This window comes from Strigops habroptila, chromosome 4 (assembly GCF_004027225.2).
Source record: "Strigops habroptila isolate Jane chromosome 4, bStrHab1.2.pri, whole genome shotgun sequence".
NCBI classification, from domain to species: domain Eukaryota; kingdom Metazoa; phylum Chordata; class Aves; order Psittaciformes; family Psittacidae; genus Strigops; species Strigops habroptila.
Window position 1 is genome coordinate 59,074,157 of NC_046358.1, and position 22,585 is coordinate 59,096,741.

A 22,585-nucleotide genomic window follows, 5' to 3' on the forward strand; every position below is an offset into this window, starting at 1 on the left:
CCACTTTTGTTGGAGCAGCATGTGCAGAGAAGCCAAGGGCAGAATGGGCTGTGGGAGACTCAACTGCCTTGATTTATCTTAAGCAGTTTATCCTCCAGGGAAGGAGGATATACATTTTAAAATGGTTCACTGTAGAGCAAGCATTTTGCTTGCTCTAAATTAAACAGCAAAAAACAGAAAACAATGAGATGGGACAAAAGAAGCAATATTTTGGGGAAACGTCCAGTCAGTTTTAGATGCTTTGTTGGGCTTTAGAAACTTTAGTGCTTTACATTCACCTAGTTTGCAATAATGAGGAGATTTTAAGATGCAAGAGGGGAAGCTTATAAGAAGCAGTGCCTTTCTGAGCTAAGTCACAAGAGATTACACAAGTTTTCCTGCAAGCGCAATAAGTATAACTTCTGACTCTACTTGTGTAAGACAAGGAGGCTTAGTGCCTCTTTAAAACTCCAGTGCGGCTGCTTAGTCACTATTGGCTCTCCTCCTACGCCTCCTTCTTCCACTGCTGGGTTGAAGTCACACCCATTTTTTGCAATATGGGTGTGACTTTTGATGGAGCTCCCCCTCCCAGTTATGTCATTACTTCAGTTCCTTTGAATCAGAATAAAAAGTGCAGCAAACTTCAGACTCATTGACTGCCGGCTCAGCGAGCGTCGGGGCTTTTCTTCCTTGCGCAGCTTGCAAGGATCTCTGGTTTTTGCAGAACAGCTCTGAGAAAACAATGGCCAGTTTCTCCTTATGGGCAACTTTTGGATTATGTTTGCTGAAGCTTTGTCTGACAGAAACACGTAAGTTTTTCATGAATTAAAACACTTATGGTTGCTAATAAGTTTGTATTTCTGACAGCAAGAGTTTTTCTGCTAGATAGCTAACAACTTTCTTGCATCTGTATAAAGTTTTATTATTTGTAAGAGTTATGAGAGAGGCTTTAGAACTGTAGCTTCAGCTGTGCTGGTCTGTAACAACCTCAGAAAGCTATGTACTGCTTGTAAAGGGCGATTCCAGATCTATAAAAAGTGAATTTCAGATCATTAAAGTTAAGTTTAAACTAAGCACAGAAGTACATCAGTGAATTTAGAACAGCTCTGGTAAACCTCCGTTTGACAGCGTGACTGCGGTTACACATTTAGTTTGCTCTCCCAGCTCTGTCTCAGACAGTAGAGAAGGGGGGTGGGGATGAGGTTGTGATGAATGGGGATGGACACATAACCCCCGCTTCTCCCCCCCAGCATACAAGAAGCGCATTCTTGAGTTTACATGGGCTGAACCAACAGTTAATCTGTACTGCATTTGGACACAGCCTTGCTGAACAGAAACAGAACTGCAGTGATCTGTGACCGAAATTTGGAGAGCTTTTATGGCAAGGATGCTTGTTTCTGACTTCCTACAGTTTCATTGGAGTTGACTAACGAGATTTTGGAACAAAGAGGGTTAGAAGTCACTGCAAAATTCAGTTGTTTATCGATTAACTTTCTGTGGCTTGATTATCTGCTTCAAATACTTGTATTTAAAAAGAAACATTAAGGGGGGGGTGGGTGGAGAATGGGATGTATGTCCAAAATGACGAAATGCTTTTGAAATTTCACATGGTGCAGTCTCAACCATGTTTGAGGGAAATGGCCATGCTTTTAACAGACTCTCCCTGTGACAGCAACCGCCTTGAGGCATTTTGTGGTTAGGGATAACAATTACTCTTCTACATTATTTTTCTACTCATCGGTGCCAGGAGTCTAACAAAATACATTTTTCATGGCCATTGTCACCCAAGGGCTCTGTGTGTGTGTGTGTGTATAGTAAATATATTTGAGTAGCATTCGTTTGAGTAGCAGTGGATACTTCTGGAATGGTTGCAGCACTGCCGGGCTGTGAATGGGTGTGTTGAACAGCTCCCAGCGCATCTGTGGTAGCTGAAGCACCCTCACTGCTTTTCTTTCAAAAATTGTCTGTCTGTTGTACCAAAATACTCTCGCTAAAATCAGGTATACGGATAAAGCCTTAGAGAAAGGGCAGGGGTACTGTGGGCAAATAAAGTAAGTCTGAGATGTGTTTAAAACCTTGGCTTTGGTCCAAGTCTGTATGCTGTATGAGTATTATAATTATTTGGTTACCGCCTGCTCAACTGATTTCCCCTCTCAAGAGCTGCCAGGAGTGTCCTAAAGAAGCCTGGTCTGCCCTGACTCTGGGAGTAACGCATTTTTACAGTGAGGCATAGCAGAAAATCCCATCATTTACTCTTCAGCATAGTTACAAAAAGTATGTCAAACTTCACATGTGCCCCACAGGGAAGTTTCTTTAGTGGTTTAGCAAGGTATTAGACTATAGCTACAATATGTTTTGGTTGGTATGCAGTACATTCCAGCATGACTTTGTAGTCAGTAATGACTTCAGAAGCACATTTTATAGTGGTTTTATTTTCTTTCTTAAACCAGTGACTTTGCTGTGGAGTAGTGGCTATTGCTGTCAGGAAACAGCTGGCTTGAAGGCAAAATTCAGATCTGCTCCTGAACTAGAATTTTGATTCTTTTAGTGCAGAATTTTGCAAAATTAGAAAGGACCTGGAATTACTGTTAATGTGATTACAAAAGAAAAGATGAAATATAGAGAACAGTTGAAAAACTTGTTCATCATGAGTTCTGTACTGTTGTGACCATACTGTCAGTGACATGAGTGAGGTGTACTCAAGCTATTGATGTGACCCTTGTTGTTTAGGGAGTGTAGATCCAGGAGGATATAAATGCTGACATCTTGGTTAATGATGATTCTGGGGGAGATTTCCTGTGAGCATTATGAGTTGTAAAAATATTTCTTTTGAAATTTTCCTTGATTGACTAGAAGTGAATCGTAGAATTTTGCCCCCCCGAACTGGAAGAAGCTGGAATAGAAGTAGTAGTAAAGACGGAATGAAAAGAGGGAGAATGAGTCCACCAGTGGGAGGAAGAGGCTTAGATATTAGCACAGGAAAGGTTGCCAGGATCTTAGCACGAGGTAAGACTTTTAAGTCAGGGCTATTATAGCTATCAGTCAGTCACAAAGGAAGGGACTTGCCTGCCTCTTGGCTTACACATTCATAGTGTAAATTGGTAAATAAAGCAGTTTGAAGGAGTTTTTTTGTTAGTTTATTTTCACTTAGTCCTTACTGTGTGTATCTTGGCTATTTTCCCAAAGCTGCAAAGTAACTAGACTTTATTAAAGTTCACCTGAACTTCCATCATCATTGTTTAATGGAAAGGTTATGTGCCTGCCCTTGAAATACCTTGAATCCTCAAAGAACCAACAAAACATAGCAGAGGCCTGTCTTGCAGTCTTTGGAGAAATGTGTGTTGATTCTTCAGTTACTGGTGTTCACCACAAAGCAGAACCATTACCTTGAAAAGAGGAAGTCAGAGAAAGGCTTAGATATCATCATACAATTAAGGAAAAACTTCTAAAACTAAATGCTTTTAAAACCACTGATAGCTCTAGCCAAGGTTAAATGAAATGTTCCTCCACATCTGGTGCGTCTTTCTTTTCAGAACACGGAAAGGAAGACATATGATTTTTATAGGCCAGGACTTGAAGTATTAATTTTGCAGTTATTCGCCCAGGAGCTAATCATGCATGAGGTTCTACTGTAGCCAGAATGTTCCTGCAGAATGAAATGTCCTGAGATGCTCGTAGGCAGGTAGGAACAGCAGAGAGAATCATGAGCTAAGTACTGCTAAAATAGTTGTAGAAAAGATAGGTTCTCAAGAATTTCATGAAGGGCTAATAAAATGCTTTCAGTGAAGGACAACTGCCATTTCAAATTAAAGAACTTACAGAAGAGAACGGGAAACTGTAGTGAGGAAAAATACAGATCTCAAAGGGATGTTTGGTGTATGGCAAGGAGCATGGTGGATTGCAAGAAGCAACTAAAATTGGTTATATAGACAGAATGAAGTCTTGAAGAATTTAAGTTAGAGAAGAAATCTGAAATGCATCCAAGCAAGGAACTAGTGTAAACCTCTGCAGACATTTCCACTAATTTAGATAGTAACTGTCAGGAACAGGGGAAAATAAATAAGGAATAAATAAAATTGAAGAAGATAGCAGCAATCAAATCAACGTATAATAATAGTGGAGCCTACACATATGTGAAAAATTAGAAAAAGTAAAAACTGCATTGCTGACGTGACAGAGGAAGAAGCTCTGGTGAGCTCTGTGGGATATGGGTTAATTAAAAAGCAAAGGGCAAACAATGCAAGACGGCAATGTTCTTGCCAGAGAAGAGATGGCATTCAGAGGGAGTGGCTAGACAGCAGCAGTAATTAGGTTTGAAAATAGGTTGCTAACAGACACTGTTTTTAAAGACAGATTAGATAAGGACAGACTAGATGAACATCTTTAAAGGACAGTTTGGATATTAGTGATTGTGCTACAATCAGGTAGTCAGACAGAGTAAAAAACCTCTGGTAACTCTGGTTTTTCTTTGGTAAAGGGATAATTTTAGTTCTGATTCTACTAGTAGAAAAGCAGGGGGAAAATTATGTAGAACTTCTTATATAAGGAGAGGATAAGTTAGGCCAAGAACTTATTCCATAATTCCAGAGATGCTGTAAGAAAGTGTCTCCATTTGCACTCTAGTCATCTTGTCTCGCATTTCTGTTCCTGCATTAATGGGTAAGTGTTTGAATATACAGACTACATAGAAGATGATAATTCTCAACTTCACATGACATGTATTCCATTATTTACAAAACATTGATAATTTTTTTGAAAGAGAACTCTATGTGAGAGAGCGAGGGAGGATGTTCTGCCAAACTGTCCTCTAAAGCTGCTTTTTCCAGGACCAAGACTAAAAGTATGTAGTTACCTGTGAATTGAAACCTCACAGAATAATCGTGAAACAAACATTACCCACAGCAGGAATCTTGCCTACTTTGAAAACAATACAACATTGTACTGGAACAATTCATGGTGTTCAAAACACACGATATTTTGGCATCTGCTGGTAACTGAGAGCATGCTTTATCAAATTTCATTTTTCACCACTAAATTGATTTCTTAGACTAGAGAAGTTCAAACTTCCAATCGAAGGCCAGTAGAGCGAGAGGAGCAATGCAGAGGCTGGATTTCATAGAATCACAGAATGGTTTGGGTTGGAAGGCACCTTAAAGTTCATCCAGTTCCAACCTTCTGCCATGGGCAGGGACACCTTTCACTAGACCAGGTTGCTCCAAGCCCCATCCAACCTGGCCTTGAACACTGCCAGGGATGGGGCAGCCACAGATTCTCTGGGCAACCTGTTCCAATGTCATGTCTCTGATACTTATATCATGGTTACTACCAAGTTAAACCCAGATCCCCAGTCTATTTTGTTCTTTGCTTTATCTGTAAGGGTTTCTTTGTGATATGTCTAGTAGTTTGGACCGTTCTCTGTGGGTTATCGACAACTGTTGGTGCGAAGCCAGTTTGGAGTAGCTGCTAGTGATTCTCCAGACTAGACCAGAAGTTCATCAGCTGTTAGCATGCAGTTGTTTCTCACTCCCTGGGAGGTAATAATCATTTCGAAGCCATCAGACACTGTAATTATCAGTGACCATTATGGCTGTTGGTAATACTGGTGCAGAGAAGATTGTGTCAGTCCTGAATGTTTATCAGTTTCCTCCCTGCCAAATCACAGGCCTCCCTACAGTTGCATCAGCAGCAATATCAGTAGCAGCTGGCTGTGATTTTCCTCCCTTACTCAAAGCTCATCCAGCCCAAGAGACGACAGAGCAGCTTGTCATATGAATGAGTTTGCGGGCCATAATGTGAAATGGCAGCTGAGAGAAAGAGGGGTTTTCCTTGGAGAATCTTTTCAACCAGCCTGAGAGTTCAGCTAATTGCAATTTAAAGTTCAAACCTCCGTGACTGTTTTCTGCCTAACGAAACCTGCAGTCATTTTTGGAGTCTGTGCCTACAATTAAGAACATAATTGAATTCTCTTTTGTACACGCTGGCTTTGGGACTTTCCAGTTCCTCTGCATGACAACACTGGCTGCATTATACAATGCAGCAATCTTATTTCAGTACAATAACCTTCAACCCTCATACTGTGAAACATTAAAAAAAGAAAAAAAAAAAAACCCAAAACAACAGAAAGGAGTTGAAGAATAATCCACAGTGTTAGCAATTGCTAACACAGAAGATCAAGCAGCTATGCCAATTCAAAGCAAAAATCACAGAGGAGACCTGAATTTTGCTTACATTTGCACTTTGAAAAATACATGGCTTCACTTTTTTCTTCTGTTGATGACTGAGCCGGGCTCAGTAGCCAAAAGCTCTAAGAGACTCTGTTGTGTCTTTGCAAAGAAAAAAAAAGAGGGGGAAAAATCAGACACGCAGCAGCTGTGGTAAAACTTCTGTCTCTGTTTCTGCTAATGAATCTGTTCCAAAAGCAATGTGAGATTGTTATAAAAGAGGTTGCCAGGGTACAGGCTGACAGCTGCCTAGGAAAAGGGCATTAGCCAGTGATCATGTACTGCACAGTTAATATCTGTTTTATTAAATACCTGCTTTTGGAAATAAGAAGCTGCCCTAGACAGAACATACAATAGTAAAAAAAAAATCTGTTGTGACATAGCCCATGTTGATTATATACGTCTCACAGTGGCAGCGTGTTAGCAAATCAGGTTCTCAGAAGCATATTTCCCTAGGGGTTTTTTTTATTGTTATTTTTGTTAATGGATAGGTGTCTGTAAAGAAGTAGGGTGTGGTACGTGTGTGTAGATGTGAAGAATAGTTTCTTGCAGCGTTCCCATACAGAAGTGAAAGGCTAACTAGAACTCAGCGTATGGTCTGTGGCCACCCAGGGCAGATGCGAATGAGCTCTGCTATCCAAATCTGGGTCTAAAAGTCAAGCACCAGCCTTAAATTGGCAGCCTCACTGAGAGAAAGTATCTTGCCATTGTATCAGGGAGGCTTATCAGCAAGGGATTGGTATCACACTTGCTGGAGCAGCATGACTGAAGCCCCCATGCCCACTTAAAACAGACTAAGCAAGCTGGCAGCTGCTCTTTCTATCACATGTAAATGCAATAGTCTGGTGATTGTGATGGTCGTGATTAGTTGTTTACCTACCTACTCTTTGCCATCAGCCAATGCACATCTTATAGAGAAGATGGAGTATTCCTATCACAGAATGAGGAGAGTAAAGCACTGAGAGATATAGTACATTGCTGGGAGGGGCAGCCAGGTCTTCCCAACTCCAGCATGGTGCTCTGGTGAGGCTTCTGCAGAAGGAATATGGAATAGTTAACTGAGCAGGTTCCAGGGAAAGTAGTATTTGCCAATTATAAAGATACATGATTCATTAATGATGAAGACACCAAGGGTGAGGCCTGAACTCATCTCAATGTTTTGCTTTCGCTCACTTCCTTATTCTTCCTACTCCTTCTTGATTAGGTGTCCTCCATTAATTTACATCTCCTTTCCTTTTCCATCATTCACTCAGGCATGCAAATGTACAAAAAACCCTCTTGTGCTAACGAGTCTTTATATTTATAAATGTAGGGGTTTGTTCTCTGTTCCTGTATATTGCTTATGCATAAGTTTGACATGTAGGAACATTTAGAACATGGAAGTGAAATAATATGTATTCTGTTCAAATCAATTTCTCCATTAGTGGTATAAAAATCAGATAAAACTTTTCTTTGTTGCTCTGACCATTTTATCCTGTTTCCTTGTGTGTGTGCTATTTATACACAGGCTGAAGACTGGCATCTATTTTCAATTCAATAACACATGGCTCCTGTTAAACCACAGCAAATGTGAAGTATAGTTTTCTTAAAAGCTATTCTTATTCAAGACTTACCTTTTTATGATGTTTGAAGCTGTTTGGCAAATGAGAACTGACTTAAATCTTTTGTTCTACTGTCAAAATTAACACTTCAAGAACTTAAAAATTTATGTCATTATCAACTGAAGAATAATGTCTTACATTTAGTCAAGTTTATCCTCTGAAGCAATACTTCCTAGTGATAATTATCAGCTATCTTGAGATCTTGGAGGCATTTGTACATAAAGGCTTTGCACTCTGAAAGCGGGGTGATAAGAGACATAAATTGACCAAGCAAGTCAGCGGAGGAGCTACCATCTCTAACCCAAAGATGATCCACCTGGTCATGATGCCAGAAGACCATTGGCCAGAACATTACAACTCCAGACAAGTTTGAGTGTCACTGAACCAACTATATGTAAGCAGATGGTATCCAGGAATATCTTTTAAAAGGCCATGTCTTCTTTTGAACAACTTTTTTTGTTTCTCACACTCATTGTTTTCATAGAATCACAGAATGGTTTGGGTTGGAAGGCACCTTAAAGCTCATCCAGTTCCAACCCCCTGCCACAGCCAGGGACACCTTCCACTAGACCAGGTTGCTCCAAGCCCCGTCCAACCTGGCCTTGAACACTGCCAGGGATGGGGCAGCCACAGCTTCTCTGGGCAACCTGTGCCAGTGTCTCTCCACCCTCACGGGGAAGAACTTCCGAATGTCTCATCTAAGCCTCCCCTCTGACAGTTTAAAGCCATTCCCCCTTGTCCTGTCCCTAAAGGCCCTTGTCAAAAACCTCTCTCCAGATTTCTTGTTGGCCCTTTAGGCACTGGAAGCTGCTTTAAGGTTCCCCCGGGGCCTTCTCTTCTCCAGGCTGACCAAGCCCAGCTCTCTCAGTCTGTCTCTAGAGCAGAGGTGCTCCAGCCCTCAGAGCATCTTTGTGGCCTCCAATGGACTCCCTCCAAGAGCTCCACATCCCTCTTTTGTTAGGGGCTCCAGAGCTGGATGCAGCAATGCATGGGGAGGTCTCTCTGGGACATCTGGCCAAAGCTGTCCAATAAATCTGATAGACTCTTGTCAGCCTTTGTCTGTGATAGAAGGTTATATTTTATCCAGTAAAACTTCTGCTCAGCAGCCTAGTCATTCTCAGACAAAATGAAATGTAGAGACCAAGTTCTTCCAACAGACTGGCCTTAGAAGATTGTAATGACAAGAAAATTCGCATTAATATTTTTAATGATTTTGTTTTGATTTCAGCCTACTGTGTTGGCAGCTGACTTATTGTCACTGTATTCAACATCAGGCAAATAGGGCAGGAGCATCCAGTGACTTCAGAAGATTGGTGTTAAGCAAACATCATTCTTACATTGCACTCGCAAGAGTCACTTTGCACTCTTAGGAGGAGCAAAAACTCTTTTAGCACAGAAAGTAAAAGTACTTATCCTGAAATCTCCTACTGAGGTCTAAACTTTTAAACTCCTCTTTTCCAGAGTGTAACAAAATCATTGTATAGCCTACAGAGAGTAGATACTTGGTGGTTTGAGTTCACCACTGAATGGGCACAGTACGTTTTAGACAGGCAGCTACCCAATTCACAATACTTGTATTAAGAAGCAATAACAGGCAGATACTGTGACCATATGAGACACCTTCCTTCAGTGACTGCCTAGAGAGAAGCTTCTTTCCTGTCTTTATGACTTGCCTCAGAAAAAATTTAAAGATTTTTTTTTAGAAATGTTTGAAGGTATAAAAATGATTCCAGCTAGTGAGAAAGAAGTGAAGTGACAAATATGCTTATAGCAGGGGTTTTTTGTAGCCCTTTGGAATTCAGTGATTTTTATCCCCACCTCACAGGTAGGGAAATGGAGAGAAAGCAAAAGAAGTCACCCAGCAATGTAGAGGTCAAAAGAACATATTCTCCTAAGTCCTCGCCTGGTCTAATCAACATGGTTAGTACCTCTTTCACTTCAATTTCAGAAAGCACCTATGATTTCGCATAAAGGGCTGTTTCAGCTGAAGTAAGCATTATTATTATTATTTTTCATAAGAAAAAAGAAGTCTTTGTGCAAGGACTGGTGCAGAAGTGAACAAGAGTACAGAGGACTGGGAAGATGCAGAAAACTCAGGAAACTCTCTTCAGTTGCTAAGTGTTTGGTAATCTAACACAGAGGCTATGCAACCTCTCAGCTGGACAACCCATGTAAGAAAAGTTTCCTAATTTTTTGGAACACCTTTACAAACCATTGTTTGCAGACCTGCACTGAATTTATTAACAGTATTGGTCAAATACCTTATCTGACTATTACTCATAGTGCTCAGGTCATTTCCGTTTATCAACACCAGTCACAGTCATATTACTGTTGACTCACAGCAATTGTAAGGCAACATATTAACACCTTTTTTCCACCCTTGACATGGTACAAATATATATCCATAATGTTAGTCATAGCAACTTGTTGAAATCATAATACAAGTCTTTCTTTTGTTTTTTGACTTACTGGTTTGGTCAACAGATTGCTATATGGGGAGATATCCCAGTATCTCCCCTCCTGCTAGAGCAAACTATTTTAAGAGTCAGATGAATTATCAGTGTTTCAGGAATTGATATAGAAATGACTGGTAGCAGATCATCTGGAAAAGTGGTTCCGCTCTGTGTAAGCTATTTTTGCTGTTTCTAAGAGAAATCTCTGCTTGATTTAAAGAACTTCCCACTTTTATTTTTTTGCAAGTACGTTATGCGGCTTGCTTCTGATTTCAGAGTCCTTTACTGGCTTGCTTTCCTTTTCAGCTCTGTTACAAGCTTACTAATCTCAATTGGTGCTGTGTATACATGGTAATAATGGGACACAAAAGACAAGTTTTTGCTTTGTCTGGTGTACTTGACAGACAACTTGATGAGTTTTGCTTCAAGAATGCAAATAATTTCTTTGGGGAGTTTTTTGGGGGGAATCCTGTGATGCCTCATTAGTGATACATTATTACCTGTTTAGGATTTTCTATTTTTAAGATGGCTGAGTCCTGATTTACTACTTGAATTGACCCTCGCTCAGAGTTAATCTGACATCATGATTCTTTCCAATGTCATGAAACTCACGTGCATTGAGGTCGGTCATTGTGTGATTTGCCATTTAAACACCAATTTAGTTCTGGATCTTTTCATAAATCCAGTTGTATCTCATTAAAACAGAAGATTACTAGAACCAATGATCATCACAGCAAAATCACTGACTTCACAATGATTCCAGCACTTTTGGGAAACAACGATGCTTCCCTATTTGAGAATGATTACATGTAAACAGTAGTGTATTGCCCTTCCATATTTCCACCACCTAAATATATGTAGAATTTAATATAGTATTTGAATTCACAGACTATTGAGGCCACGCTGCCAATGCCTCTTACCCATTCTTCCCTCATGCAAGTGAATCTTCACTACCTCTTGGGAATTGTTCAGTTTAAATAAACTTTTTTTTTCTTTTTTTTAAATAAGAAAAAATATATTAAACCCAAGGCATGTAATTATTCTCACTACAGTTGAGATCGCAACAGTATTGTGTACTTGCTAATGTTAACTGCAAACTCTAGTTATTAAACATGTCTTTTTACTAAGCCAGTTAGAAAAGATTCAAAACTAAGACTATAAGAATTATTAAAGAAATTTAGCTGAACATCTAGTTTGGGATACAGCAAATAAAAAAGAAATGTGCATTTAATGAGTTTAATTTTTTTCAGTAGTGTGTAGTATGCTTCCCAATTGCTCCTAAGAGCACAACGGTTGCCAATCCGTCTATTGAAAATATACTCGTGGCTGGGCACTTTGGTTTTTATGGAGAGGAACACATTGATATTAACACACTTTCCATATCCCAAACTGCAGTATTTTCTACACACAGTTGAATAGGCAACTTTCATCTTTTATTATTGCCTGTGAATTAAGCCCTTCAGACTCCTTCCATGATCTGTTCTTCAGAGAATGCTTTCTTCCAAGTTTTTTTCCTTACTTTCTCTATCATGTCCAGCATTTCAGGTCTCTTCAAAACACACTATTTGTAAGGTGTTGTGGATAACAATGACCAGACAGCATTGTTAGCAGAATTTACTCAAAATCCCTTACTCAAAAGCAGGATTTCAGTGTAACATCACAGAGCGAGTCAGCTGCTTTTTGCTAGCCATTGTTTCCAGTAAGTAACTTCCTTCAGTTTTTGTTTTTGGTTTGATCATTCATTGAGCAATTTTTTAGGGCTTAGAACTTCTCCATATTCTGGAGACCTTCATAATGCAGATGATACTATACCTTATTCTGATTTTTTTTTTTTTTTTTTTTTTGCTAAAAGACAGAAATATTCAAAAGTACTGTTTTATCCATGTTTAAAGCTGCAAAGTTACATAAAAAAATTACAGCTATTTTCTTAATCCAAGAAATGTGAATTTAGTATAAGCCGTTAAGTCATGCATTACATTGGAGGTTTCAGTTCTCCAGTCTGATTTGTAGCAGGCCAAATTCAATGGATTATTGGGTAATATTTTGATCAATATGCAATTAACAATGATGATCCCTAATTTAGGTGTTAATGTTGTGCTACATTCTATGTTTCTGTAAGGTACCTTTGTGTAAATTTGTACATGTAACTTCTACAAAAAGCTTTGGTTTCATCTCAATTTTTGCAAACATTTGGGGAAAAAAAAAAAAAAAAAAATGGAGAAGAGTTGTGAAAGAAACCGGGAATGAGTTCATCTGCATTCTGGGGAAGCTGAGTCTGGAATAAGTACTGATATGTCTCCTGTTTGGGCAGTCCTCTCCTGCCGTTATTTGTTACTGGGAAGTCTGCATGGGTTATTTGTCCTTTGACATGTCTTGAATTGTGAGGCCTTGAAAAGATTCTTGGGGTTCCTTTCTCTGTCATTTTCTTGTTAAGTGGCCTTTTTGAAGTCAATAAATGTTCTACTTATTCAGCATCTTTTTTTCCCTCTTTTTCACTTTTGATCCTTTCTTGCTTTTCCTTAATGAATTTATTGTACAAAATGATTTTTTAAATTAAAAAACCTTAAAAAATGTTTAGAATTAAAAAACCTTATTAGAAGTTTCCCTGTGTAACTCAGAGGAAAAGAAGAAATATTAAAAGCATAGGTTTTTAGTCTAGAAATTGTTTACAAAAAGAATATCATGTGAAAAATAGAATCAAATCAGAGCTGGTATTATTATTGAGTAACAAATAATTAAAATTAAAAATCTGACATTTAATTGGACTTCCATGTCAGAGGGGTTGGAACTAGATGATCTTAAGGTCCTTTCCAACCCTAACTATTCTATGATTCTATGACTTGATAGGTCTGATTTTGTATTAATTTCTTATCTAAATAGTCATAGCACTTAAATCAGGCTTCGCATGACTTGTCAAAGCTTAGGTTGAGGCTGAATATAAAATCTGTAAGAACAATAAAATGACAATGTAATAGTTCTTCACTCTTAGAGCATTCTTTATCAGTAAATCTAAAATTGCTTTATTAAGGAGGTTAGTTGCAGACTAAAGAGGTAGAGAGAGATGAGTTGGGTTATCCAGCTTACATTAGTGGGTAAATGACAGAGGAGGGAATAGGCATAAGGCCCTTTGAGCTCCAGGCTGCGGTCTGCCTGCTAAGCAACACGGTGTCTCACCTGTTTTTATCCCAAGTGACTAAATGATTTGACTTCAGTGAATGAAAATCAGCCTCCAACTATTATTGACTAGCTTTGTTTCATGTATGTTTCTTCACCTGGATTGCATGGAACTGATCCCAACTGATTTGCTTCACAGTCCCTGTTACTCAGCCTTTGGGGTCAGACTACTCATTGTACAGTCTAAAGCTTTCCTGGTATCAACAATGATGATTATGTTTTCATCGTCTTGAGGAGTACGTATCTGATAACTGCCTAATTCCACATCTATGATTTCACTGCCTGCAGTTTTTCCGTTGAGGTGCTGCACAGCTGTACCATGTTCTAGTGGAGCCTGAAAACTTTCAGCTCATTCTGGGTGAAACTATTACAAAAAAAATAATATTAATGTCAGCAGCAAGGAAGTTTATCGTATGTGATGACACTGTATGGGCTCACTCAGGATGTTTACCAGAGCAACAGTTACCAAGCAGATAAACTAGGTTTGGAAGATGCATTAGCAGACTTTTTTCCCTTGCTGCAGCAACTGCTGAGGAATGAAGCATATTTCTTGTACTTACTTGCAATTCAAGTGACTCTATGAATGCTTGATTCGTTAGTAGCGCCACCCCCTCTCTTTCTCCCCTACTTTTTAAAATTGGCAGCCAGTAAAGCTACCAGATTAAGAGACTGAACACTTTTGCCCATTGTTAAATAGACACAGAGACAATGGCTTCCATGACCAGTAGCCAGATTTGTTAAGAAGAAAAATTTAGAAGGGATTCAACAGCTTGAGCTTTGTCCCACATCCCATTTCCAACGTAGTCTTACTGAAATAACACAGAAATGTGAGGAATACTTGTTAACATTTGGTGCAGAAAGGTCATCCTACTGCAGTGTATTCCTCTCTGGCTGCTGTGTATCCCCAGTCATATCTTTCCTTTTCATTTCAGAGATCCACTTGAGCCCACTTGAATCACAGGGTTAGCATGGTTATGTCATGACTTTTTATGTAGTTAAGAGCATACAGGAGAGTGAGGAAGCTACTATCTTACTTGCCTTTTCAGCCCAAATTATTGGGTACACAAATATAACTGGGTAGTAGGAACAGCTTTGGCACAACTTCAAAGAAAGGTCTGATTTTATACCTTTGGATCTTTGGAAAGACATCTTCACTTTCTTGTCACCACACCCAACTCCTCAGAATATGTTGTCTCTATTTATAGCAGGCACTCCTTGCAGCAAGCAGGTAAATTCCTTTTAAATTGTTTTCCTGGACTTTACTGTATTTTAAAAAGCTAGGCGTGCAGAGATTTTCCCCTATTCCACACACACACACCCCACCACCCCTCTCCCCCCAATATCAGCAATCTAATAAGGATATAACTATTGGGGTTTTTTCTCTCCCAAGAAAATTTTCAAGACTTCGAACATCTTCCAATGCCAAACTGAAATGAAACTATGAAATGAAAAAAAAAAGCTACAGGGAAATTCTGGACTGGGTTCTTGAAACAATCTAATTGTATTGCAACCATGTAAACACTTAACTTTCTTAAATTGGTTTCTTTTACTTTGTGTAAACTAAGTTTCAAAATGAAAGACAGTTAGAAATTGACAAACGAACCCCTTCTTTTACTTAAGTATCCACAGGGGATACTTTGAAAGCCAAAAAAATACACTTTATTCCCACTAAATCTGGAAATTTATTTCCTAACAACCATTTTAGGTTTTGTAACATGGCAATAGCCCAAGCTTGATCCTTGGTGCTTTTTTGTTGTGATGGTAGAGGACTGCAGCCTCATAGACACATGCTTAACTCATGTGGATCCTGCAAAATTTGACTGCTAAACTTTGATCAGTGTGTAGTCATCCCTGTTTAGAGTCCAACTTTCCCAGCAGAATTTTTCTTTCCCCATCAAGCCCTGAGGGATTCAGGTATAGGTGTGTTTTAATGATGTCGACACGTGTCTATTAGTGACTGTGGCTGGCATTAATGAATCATTTTACATAATCTAGAAAACAGCTATCCAGTGGTTTTTCATCACGGCTGACCTGGGCTTTAGTCCAACACCTGACATAAAGGTGGAAGCCTTTGTATCCTATTACGGTTGTCTGGGCTGTAAATTGCTTTAATGAATGGTTTTACTAATAGCCTCTAAAGAAATGGTGGAATACTCAGCAAATAGTAATGCCATCCAGGCTCCTGTGTAGTGTAGTGCATCAGGTAATCACTGAACGATATTTTTGTATATTCAAGTTCTCGCAGATGTCAAAATGGTGGTAATTGGGCTATCTTAGTATATTTGTTGACAAAACGTCTTGGATCCTGAAACGTTTCATGAATCCATCCCATATGAAATTCTGTATTCAGAGGGCATTTCCTCTAGTCAGCAGTAAAATATGCACTCTTCTTTAGCCACGAAGCTGTTTTCCTGAGAAACATTTAAAAAAACACACATCAACTGGAGATAGGTCTGAACTGAGAGATGTGATCTGACATGTCCAGACCTCTTCAGACCTTAGGGCTCATATGGCCTAAATTCTAGATTTGCCTGGAGAGGAACTATAGTTACTAGGAGTCTCTTTAAATGGGTGTTAATCCGTTTCAATATACCACTTTTCTCTACTTTATTACTAGCATGCTGTAAAGCAGACGCTAATATTAACAATGCAGATATGAGTGCTCAGGTAATGGTTACTCCTGTTTAGAAGTGCCGGTACAAGATTATTCAATCTGTGATTACAAAGAAACAGTTACCTATGTGTATCTGCCTAAAGCTTGAGATTTATTTAATAAATTTAGAACAAAGTTCTTCCAATAAAGGTAGTAACTATATTAAAATAAACAGAGAGCAAAACCTGTCTGCACTGCCAAACCCCTAGTTCTGTCCTATTTCAGCCCTAGTTTATTACATCCTGGTGGCCTATCAGTCATCTTGAACCACAAACCTAAAAGGAAAATCCCCATGTTAACAGCACGCCAACATTTCCTGTTGCCATGCTGTGGTTTTACCAAGAACTCTGTTAGCAGCCTTGTGTTTAAGTATTTTTCTACAGTCTTTTTGTTTAAGGGAGGCAGGGTTTTTGCAAATCTTTCACTTCCTTTGATGCGTCTCTTCAGTTTTTAAACTAACAGGGGTTTTTTTAATATAAGACAGCGTCCACCTTGAGAATAAAACCACTAGGTATTGTCTTGAAAACAATGAAAAGCAGGGAGCAGTGCATGAAACATCCATACAGTGAATCAAAAATCTTTATGGAAAATCGACTGCAATGGGAAGAGTAAGCATGAGTCAGTGTTACTCATTATGTGTAAGGATTGCAGAACCAGGGTGGAAATAGAGATTGCACCTGGCTTCTTACTGTGACAGCTTCTAACAAGCCTCTAGTATTAATAATCAGGGTGTAACTCACACTTTCATGAAAGGACAATGCTCTTTAGTCTGTTTCAGCTGATTCTATCACACCAGTGGGCTCTAGCTCACAAATTGCTGTTGGACTCGTGTTTGTGGCTTTGACTGAAAAGTACTGATGGAGCCTAATGGTTTAGATCCATGAATGGCAATAGCAGAGAAGGGCTTACGTGCAGCTGATTGAGACAGAGCACCAGAAATCCCGGGACAGAGAGGGAGAAATGTCCAGTGTAAAAGTTTATGTTCTCCATGCTCATAAAACTCAGCGCAGGCTTAGGGGCATCCCGTGGCTTTGGGTTGAGTCACCCAAATCTCATGGTCTGGGTGAGATTAATGATGACAGCGCAGGCATGTCTAGTGCTTCTTGCCTTTTCTTGAGAGCTATTATTAAACAATTTTGTCTTTCAGTGCTAGCAAATCATGTGGATGTCAGGGAAAGATCACGGCTTGTCAGCCCCCAAAAGCTTGCCAGCTGTAAGAGGGGGCAGAAGGGAAGGTTTGAGTGCTGTTTGTGAGTTCACTCTGAATCAGTTCCCCTGAAACTTCAGGAGGGTTGAAGGGATCTGTAACAGTTTGGTACACGGTATGAGTTTTTCATTGCCTTGTCTCTTGAAACAAGCTAAAAAATCCATCTTTTGCATAACTGTGTTAAAGCCAGCTAAATAACATCAATATTAAACTAATGGATTTGACCTTCCTGCATTAATGGTAGAAGTGGAATATGTGTTTAGATTTGGATTTGGCAATCATGCTTATTCCTTAACTCAAAATTAGTCTATAAACGTCAGCATAGAAAAAAGAATTTAAGGTGTTAATTTAGACTTCATCTTCTATTTTTATAAGCTTTGTATTGATATGACTGGAAATATTTTAATTGATTCAGTTAAGGGTCCTCATTGTCTGGATGTTAAAATATGAGACCATAAAGTAAAAACTCTTGATTCCCTGACAGATTTGTGCAGAAAGCTCTGCATCTGTATTTTGCCATTTTTAAAATGTGGTAATTAATTGTCTTCAGAGGCAATGCTGGGTTTATGCAATTTGCTTAGACTGTGAAATGTCATGTGTGTTTTAGGTACTGCTGTAGTCCTTTTTCCACACTCACTGCTTCACGATCAGAGTGTCTATACTGCACCAATGTTACAATCATTTTTAATAGTAGAAGATATAATCAAAGCAAAAGCAAAGCATGCTGTCTCAGTTTGAATTTAGGGCAAAGGGCCAACTAACTGGATGGCCTCAAACCCAGTTTTGAGACTTGGATTGCCACATTTTTACCTAGGGTTTCCTGGACGCACACGTGCATGAGCAAGGTTTCCTGTGCGTGCACGCAGTGCAGTTGGTCAGCACATGTGCAATAAGCCTGATACTTCCCACTTCACCACTGTCTTGGTGTACAGTATGTACGCCGTACATCTAGGCTGAGCATTTCCATGGAAAATATACATGTGTGTAACTGTAGCCTACAAGTAGTTCCATGAAGTCTATTTGTATAAATAAGCCTATTTTCAACAATTGGAGTGTAAGGAATTGGGTGCCTAATAAGTGGGATCTGGACTATGACTGGATCTCTGGATGGTCATGTAGCATATGCTGTAGTTTTTAAAACCATGAGTAGGCTGAAGTTTGATGACAACTGCATCAAATTCACTCTAAAAAGTTAACTTCACCTAATACTTCAGTGTATCTGGAATGAGCTGTGAGATGTGGCTGCAACCCAAAACAAGTGGATGTTGTCTTTTATTCAGAAATTAGCCTAAATGTATTGGAAGAGATGTTGATGTTCCAAACAAATCTAGTTCCAAAAATCACTGAGCTTGTTACTTTTCAGTTATCAAACAGATCTTTGTGATCTGATCCCAAATTTAACATTAAGTCTTGGGCTTCACAGAGTATGTTTACTTATTAACAAATTTGGGTCTGCTGGGTTCTACAGGGAAGAGAGAATTGAGAAGGGAAAAGAGAAGCCTTTTTCCTGTCTAGGTCATTTATGTTTAATACAGCTACTGACTGGACACTTTCCAAATAATGTCAGGCTTTGAATATGGAACATTTGGAGCCAAAGTAGAAGTCACTTATATGGCAGCTGTCAGAGCAGCTCTAGCCCACTAGTCACGGGCCATATCCTTCTGTAAAGTGAAGCTATTTGTTGTGTTGTCGTAAGAAAACATCTATTGGGATCTGCAACCTGAATGTTTGTTGACTGTATTTGTACACTGTGTATGTGTGGCGATGTTTTTTGAGTATGTGGTGCTGTTCAGTGAGGAGTGTGGCCACAGAAGGTCTCTAGTCCTTTAGCTATACACAGGACCAGTGCTGTGCACGTCTGTGACTGGCACTTGTGGAAACAGTGTGACTATTTCAGAATCATGTGTGGGAACTTGCTGAGACTGTCATTCTGAGTTAATCCACTAGCTTCTCCTCAGACTGTGGAACTCAGACCTGTTGCAAGACATTAAGTCCTCCAGGAAAGAAAAACGTATTTGTTACTGTCCTCTTGCATATAAGGACACTAACAAATGAGGTTCCTCATTCTTGCCTTCAAAGCCTCTCATGGCATTTCAGAGAAATTTTAATAGAATTATTTTTCCCTGGAAGAGAACAGCTTTTTCAAAATACAGGCATTTTGAGAAAACATGTTAGTCTTGCATAAGTTTTATAAACCTAAAAATTATGTCCTCTTGACATTTTTTTATACCATGATAATAAAAATGCGAGGAACTGTAATCAAGACTGTTAAACAGCTATAAAATATATATTAATTTTGTCTACATTAAACATTTTTGTCAGCCTAAATAATTGGGGGGCAGGAGGGGAGAGGTATTTTTTCAGATTCTTTTTGTGGAAAGGCAATCCAAGTAAACATAATGATCAATTCTGTTGCCTATGATAGAAGTATTTAAGGTTGGATGCACAGCTTTTGAGCTCCTTTGGGCAAGCAGCCATCAACACTATCAGACTTCTTGCTAGGCTGCAAGTAATGGTTGTCTTCTCATACACCATACAGTCTGGATCCAGTCTGGTATTTTATCTCCTTGATTGTTTCCTGTTACCTGTGGAGAGGAACATTCCTTGCAGTTTACACCGAATAGATACACTGTAGATAGTATAACCTCAGATTACCAATGAAAAAAGCAATTGAAGGAAGAATGCACACCTTGATTACTGTTATTTGCTTTTACATCTATGCTATAGAAGAAGGTAGACCATCAAGCAAAAATGGCATTAGGAAAGTTGCTTGTTATTTACATAGAATGTGTAAATGCAAATGTGCATGAATTACATCTCATGTTTTTTAGGAAAATAATTATTTTATGGCATCTTTTATTTCAAATAGACTGTATAGATACCCCCTTTTAATATTTGGAGAAGACTGGTCTATTTTTTCCCTTTTTTGCACATGGAACTCCCATGAAAATTAAGATAAAAATGAGTCATGCTCCTCTCTTCACTGGGTATAACAGGCTACCCCAATTAAGTGTGCTTTGCACTTGTAATTCTAGTCTGGAGCTGCAACCACTTTCTTCTCTTGAGGGAAAGGTGGGGCAGGAGCAAAATTAATTCATATTGCTTTGAAGAATCCTGATCTTTCCCTGTTCTCTCCACACACAATTGTTATTTGTATTATTATTAACTCTTTCTTAGCTGTTCTTATTAAAAAAATGATAAACAAAGGTTTATTTTTTCTCTCCTTTTACTTGGTCACAGGCTTTCCTTGCATCATACTGTTTTTCCACGGTTGCATTGCAGGCAGTATCTTTCTAACATAAAGATTAATGGAGTGTGATCTCCTCAGAGCCTCTAGCCGTTATGCCTTTCGTTCAGTGTCTGTAGTGAATCATATGAGGTGCTCCCCTCCCGTAGGCTTTGCATGTACTGCTTGTTAAGGGTTCCCAGGCTGAAGGCCAAAAAACAAATTGCACAATGTAACTATGGAATCTAAAACTTTTCTTTATGCATTAATTTTATCCTCATCCTACTTGCCATTGAAAGTTACTTCCAGGTGCAAACCTTTAAAGTATTATTAAATTAAAATCCATCTAAGACATCCATCTACTTCAGAATATCTTTGCAGCTTACTTAGTTTTTGTCTCAGGTAGACCATACAACATCAAACCAATGCAAGCTTTCTGCTTTTGTCTAGCTAATAATGTTACTTGAACTAGTTCTGAAACTGGGGATTGACATATATATTTATTTAAAAGGATTTGTTGTGAAGGGATCATAATAAGATAGTTAAAGAACCTTATGAACATAAAGACTCTGATTATACACCATTTAATCTTTTAAAAATTCTGCAATGAATGAAATACTTTGTTTTCAAATACATTTGAATATTCAGTTAGTTTTGCAGTAACGTGGCTGCCAAGACTTTCACATGTCGTTACATCTTCTGCACGTTATTGTTAATGATATGTTAAAAGTGCTAGATACCTAGCAAAAACCTGTTGCATTGCTATTTTTGGAAAGGCTAAAGATTTGGCTTGTGTCTCAGCCCAAAGAAGGGAAGCATGAAGAAGGCTGAAAGTCCTAGTGCTCTTTCTGAACAAATCAGTAGCTGCTACTTGTTGCTGGCTTGCATTGAAAGTGCTATGCTTAAAAATAAATCATTTCTAGGTCTTTAGTGAAGCATTAAGTCCAACAATTTGTAATTACTTTTTTCCTTTTCTTTTGATAACAGAATTCAACGTTAGTTGCAGATATGGAGGAGTTTTTCATGTTGAGAAAAATGGTCGCTACAGTCTCACGCGATCTGAAGCAGTTGAACTCTGCAGAGCTCTCAACAGTACCTTGTCAACACTAGAGCAGTTGAAGAAAGCTCATGAACTTGGATTTGAAACTTGCAGGTAAAGAAATTCTTGAAAAAATAGTATGTCATCTCAAGTCCCTCCATCCGTGCAATAGTGTAATAGTTACAGTTGTTTGTATATAGATGTTAATTAATGGCTGTATCAGTACTCAAGTAAGTTATATTCCGTGATGAACAAAACATCTTTGTGCGTGTGTATGTTTGCTCTGGGTCCAGTAATAAATATATCCTTGATTGCATATACATTTTACCAATTATTTTTAAAAATTCATTTAGATTTTAGCTGTAAGAGGTTAATATAACAGGCGATTGACAGTATAAAAACTAGTTAAGAAGATGTTCAGATCATACTGTATCACTGAATAATTGGTAAAATAAGCATATAAAAAGTATTTATGTTTTTAATGATCTAACGTAAGGTCAAAGACTGAAGGTGGTATATACAATACAGAGAAATCTGTCTGTCAAGGAACAGTAAAAAGCAGCAAGTGGTAATGTGAGGGATGAGCTGTGGACATCACAGTGAAAAAATGGCCACAGTATTAGTCCATTCTTATAATCTGTGAATGGAGAAGTTTCAGAAGACAGCGATAAAAAAACCAAAACCATGTTGTAAAGTGATTTACCAACTGTAATTAATGATGTATAGGGCAAAAAATATGCATAATACAGGCTCTTCAGTTTAGAAAAAAATAACTCCAAGAGACTGGAAGATACAGAAAATTTTGTGTTCAAAAAATTGAGTACAAATGCAACAAAATATGTAAGGATAATAATTATTGGCTGAAACAACTTAAAAGAGCTGTAATAGATTCTTTGTCACACCAAATTTTGTCAGGATGAAATACTTTGCTTAAGGATGCCCTCTGTTCAAACATTAATCAAATCAGGACAGTCCTCTAGTCTGTAAATATGTCAGACTAGATAATTATGTGATCTTGCTTTGCAAAATATA

The 22,585-nt window shown here is 38.6% G+C and overlaps 1 protein-coding gene across 2 annotated transcripts in view; it reads left to right on the plus strand.

The window, feature by feature from the left end:
• The first annotated feature begins 621 nt into the window (after positions 1 to 621).
• Positions 622 to 22,585, plus strand: part of CD44 (CD44 molecule (Indian blood group)) — a 55,128-nt gene continuing 33,164 nt past the window's right edge. For both annotated transcript variants that reach the window (XM_030484603.1, XM_030484604.1), the window contains exons 1-2: positions 622 to 788; positions 21,502 to 21,667. In XM_030484603.1, coding sequence (XP_030340463.1) covers positions 722 to 788; positions 21,502 to 21,667 — 233 coding nt within the window. In that variant the 5' untranslated portion in view covers positions 622 to 721. The remainder of the gene's footprint in view (positions 789 to 21,501; positions 21,668 to 22,585) is intronic.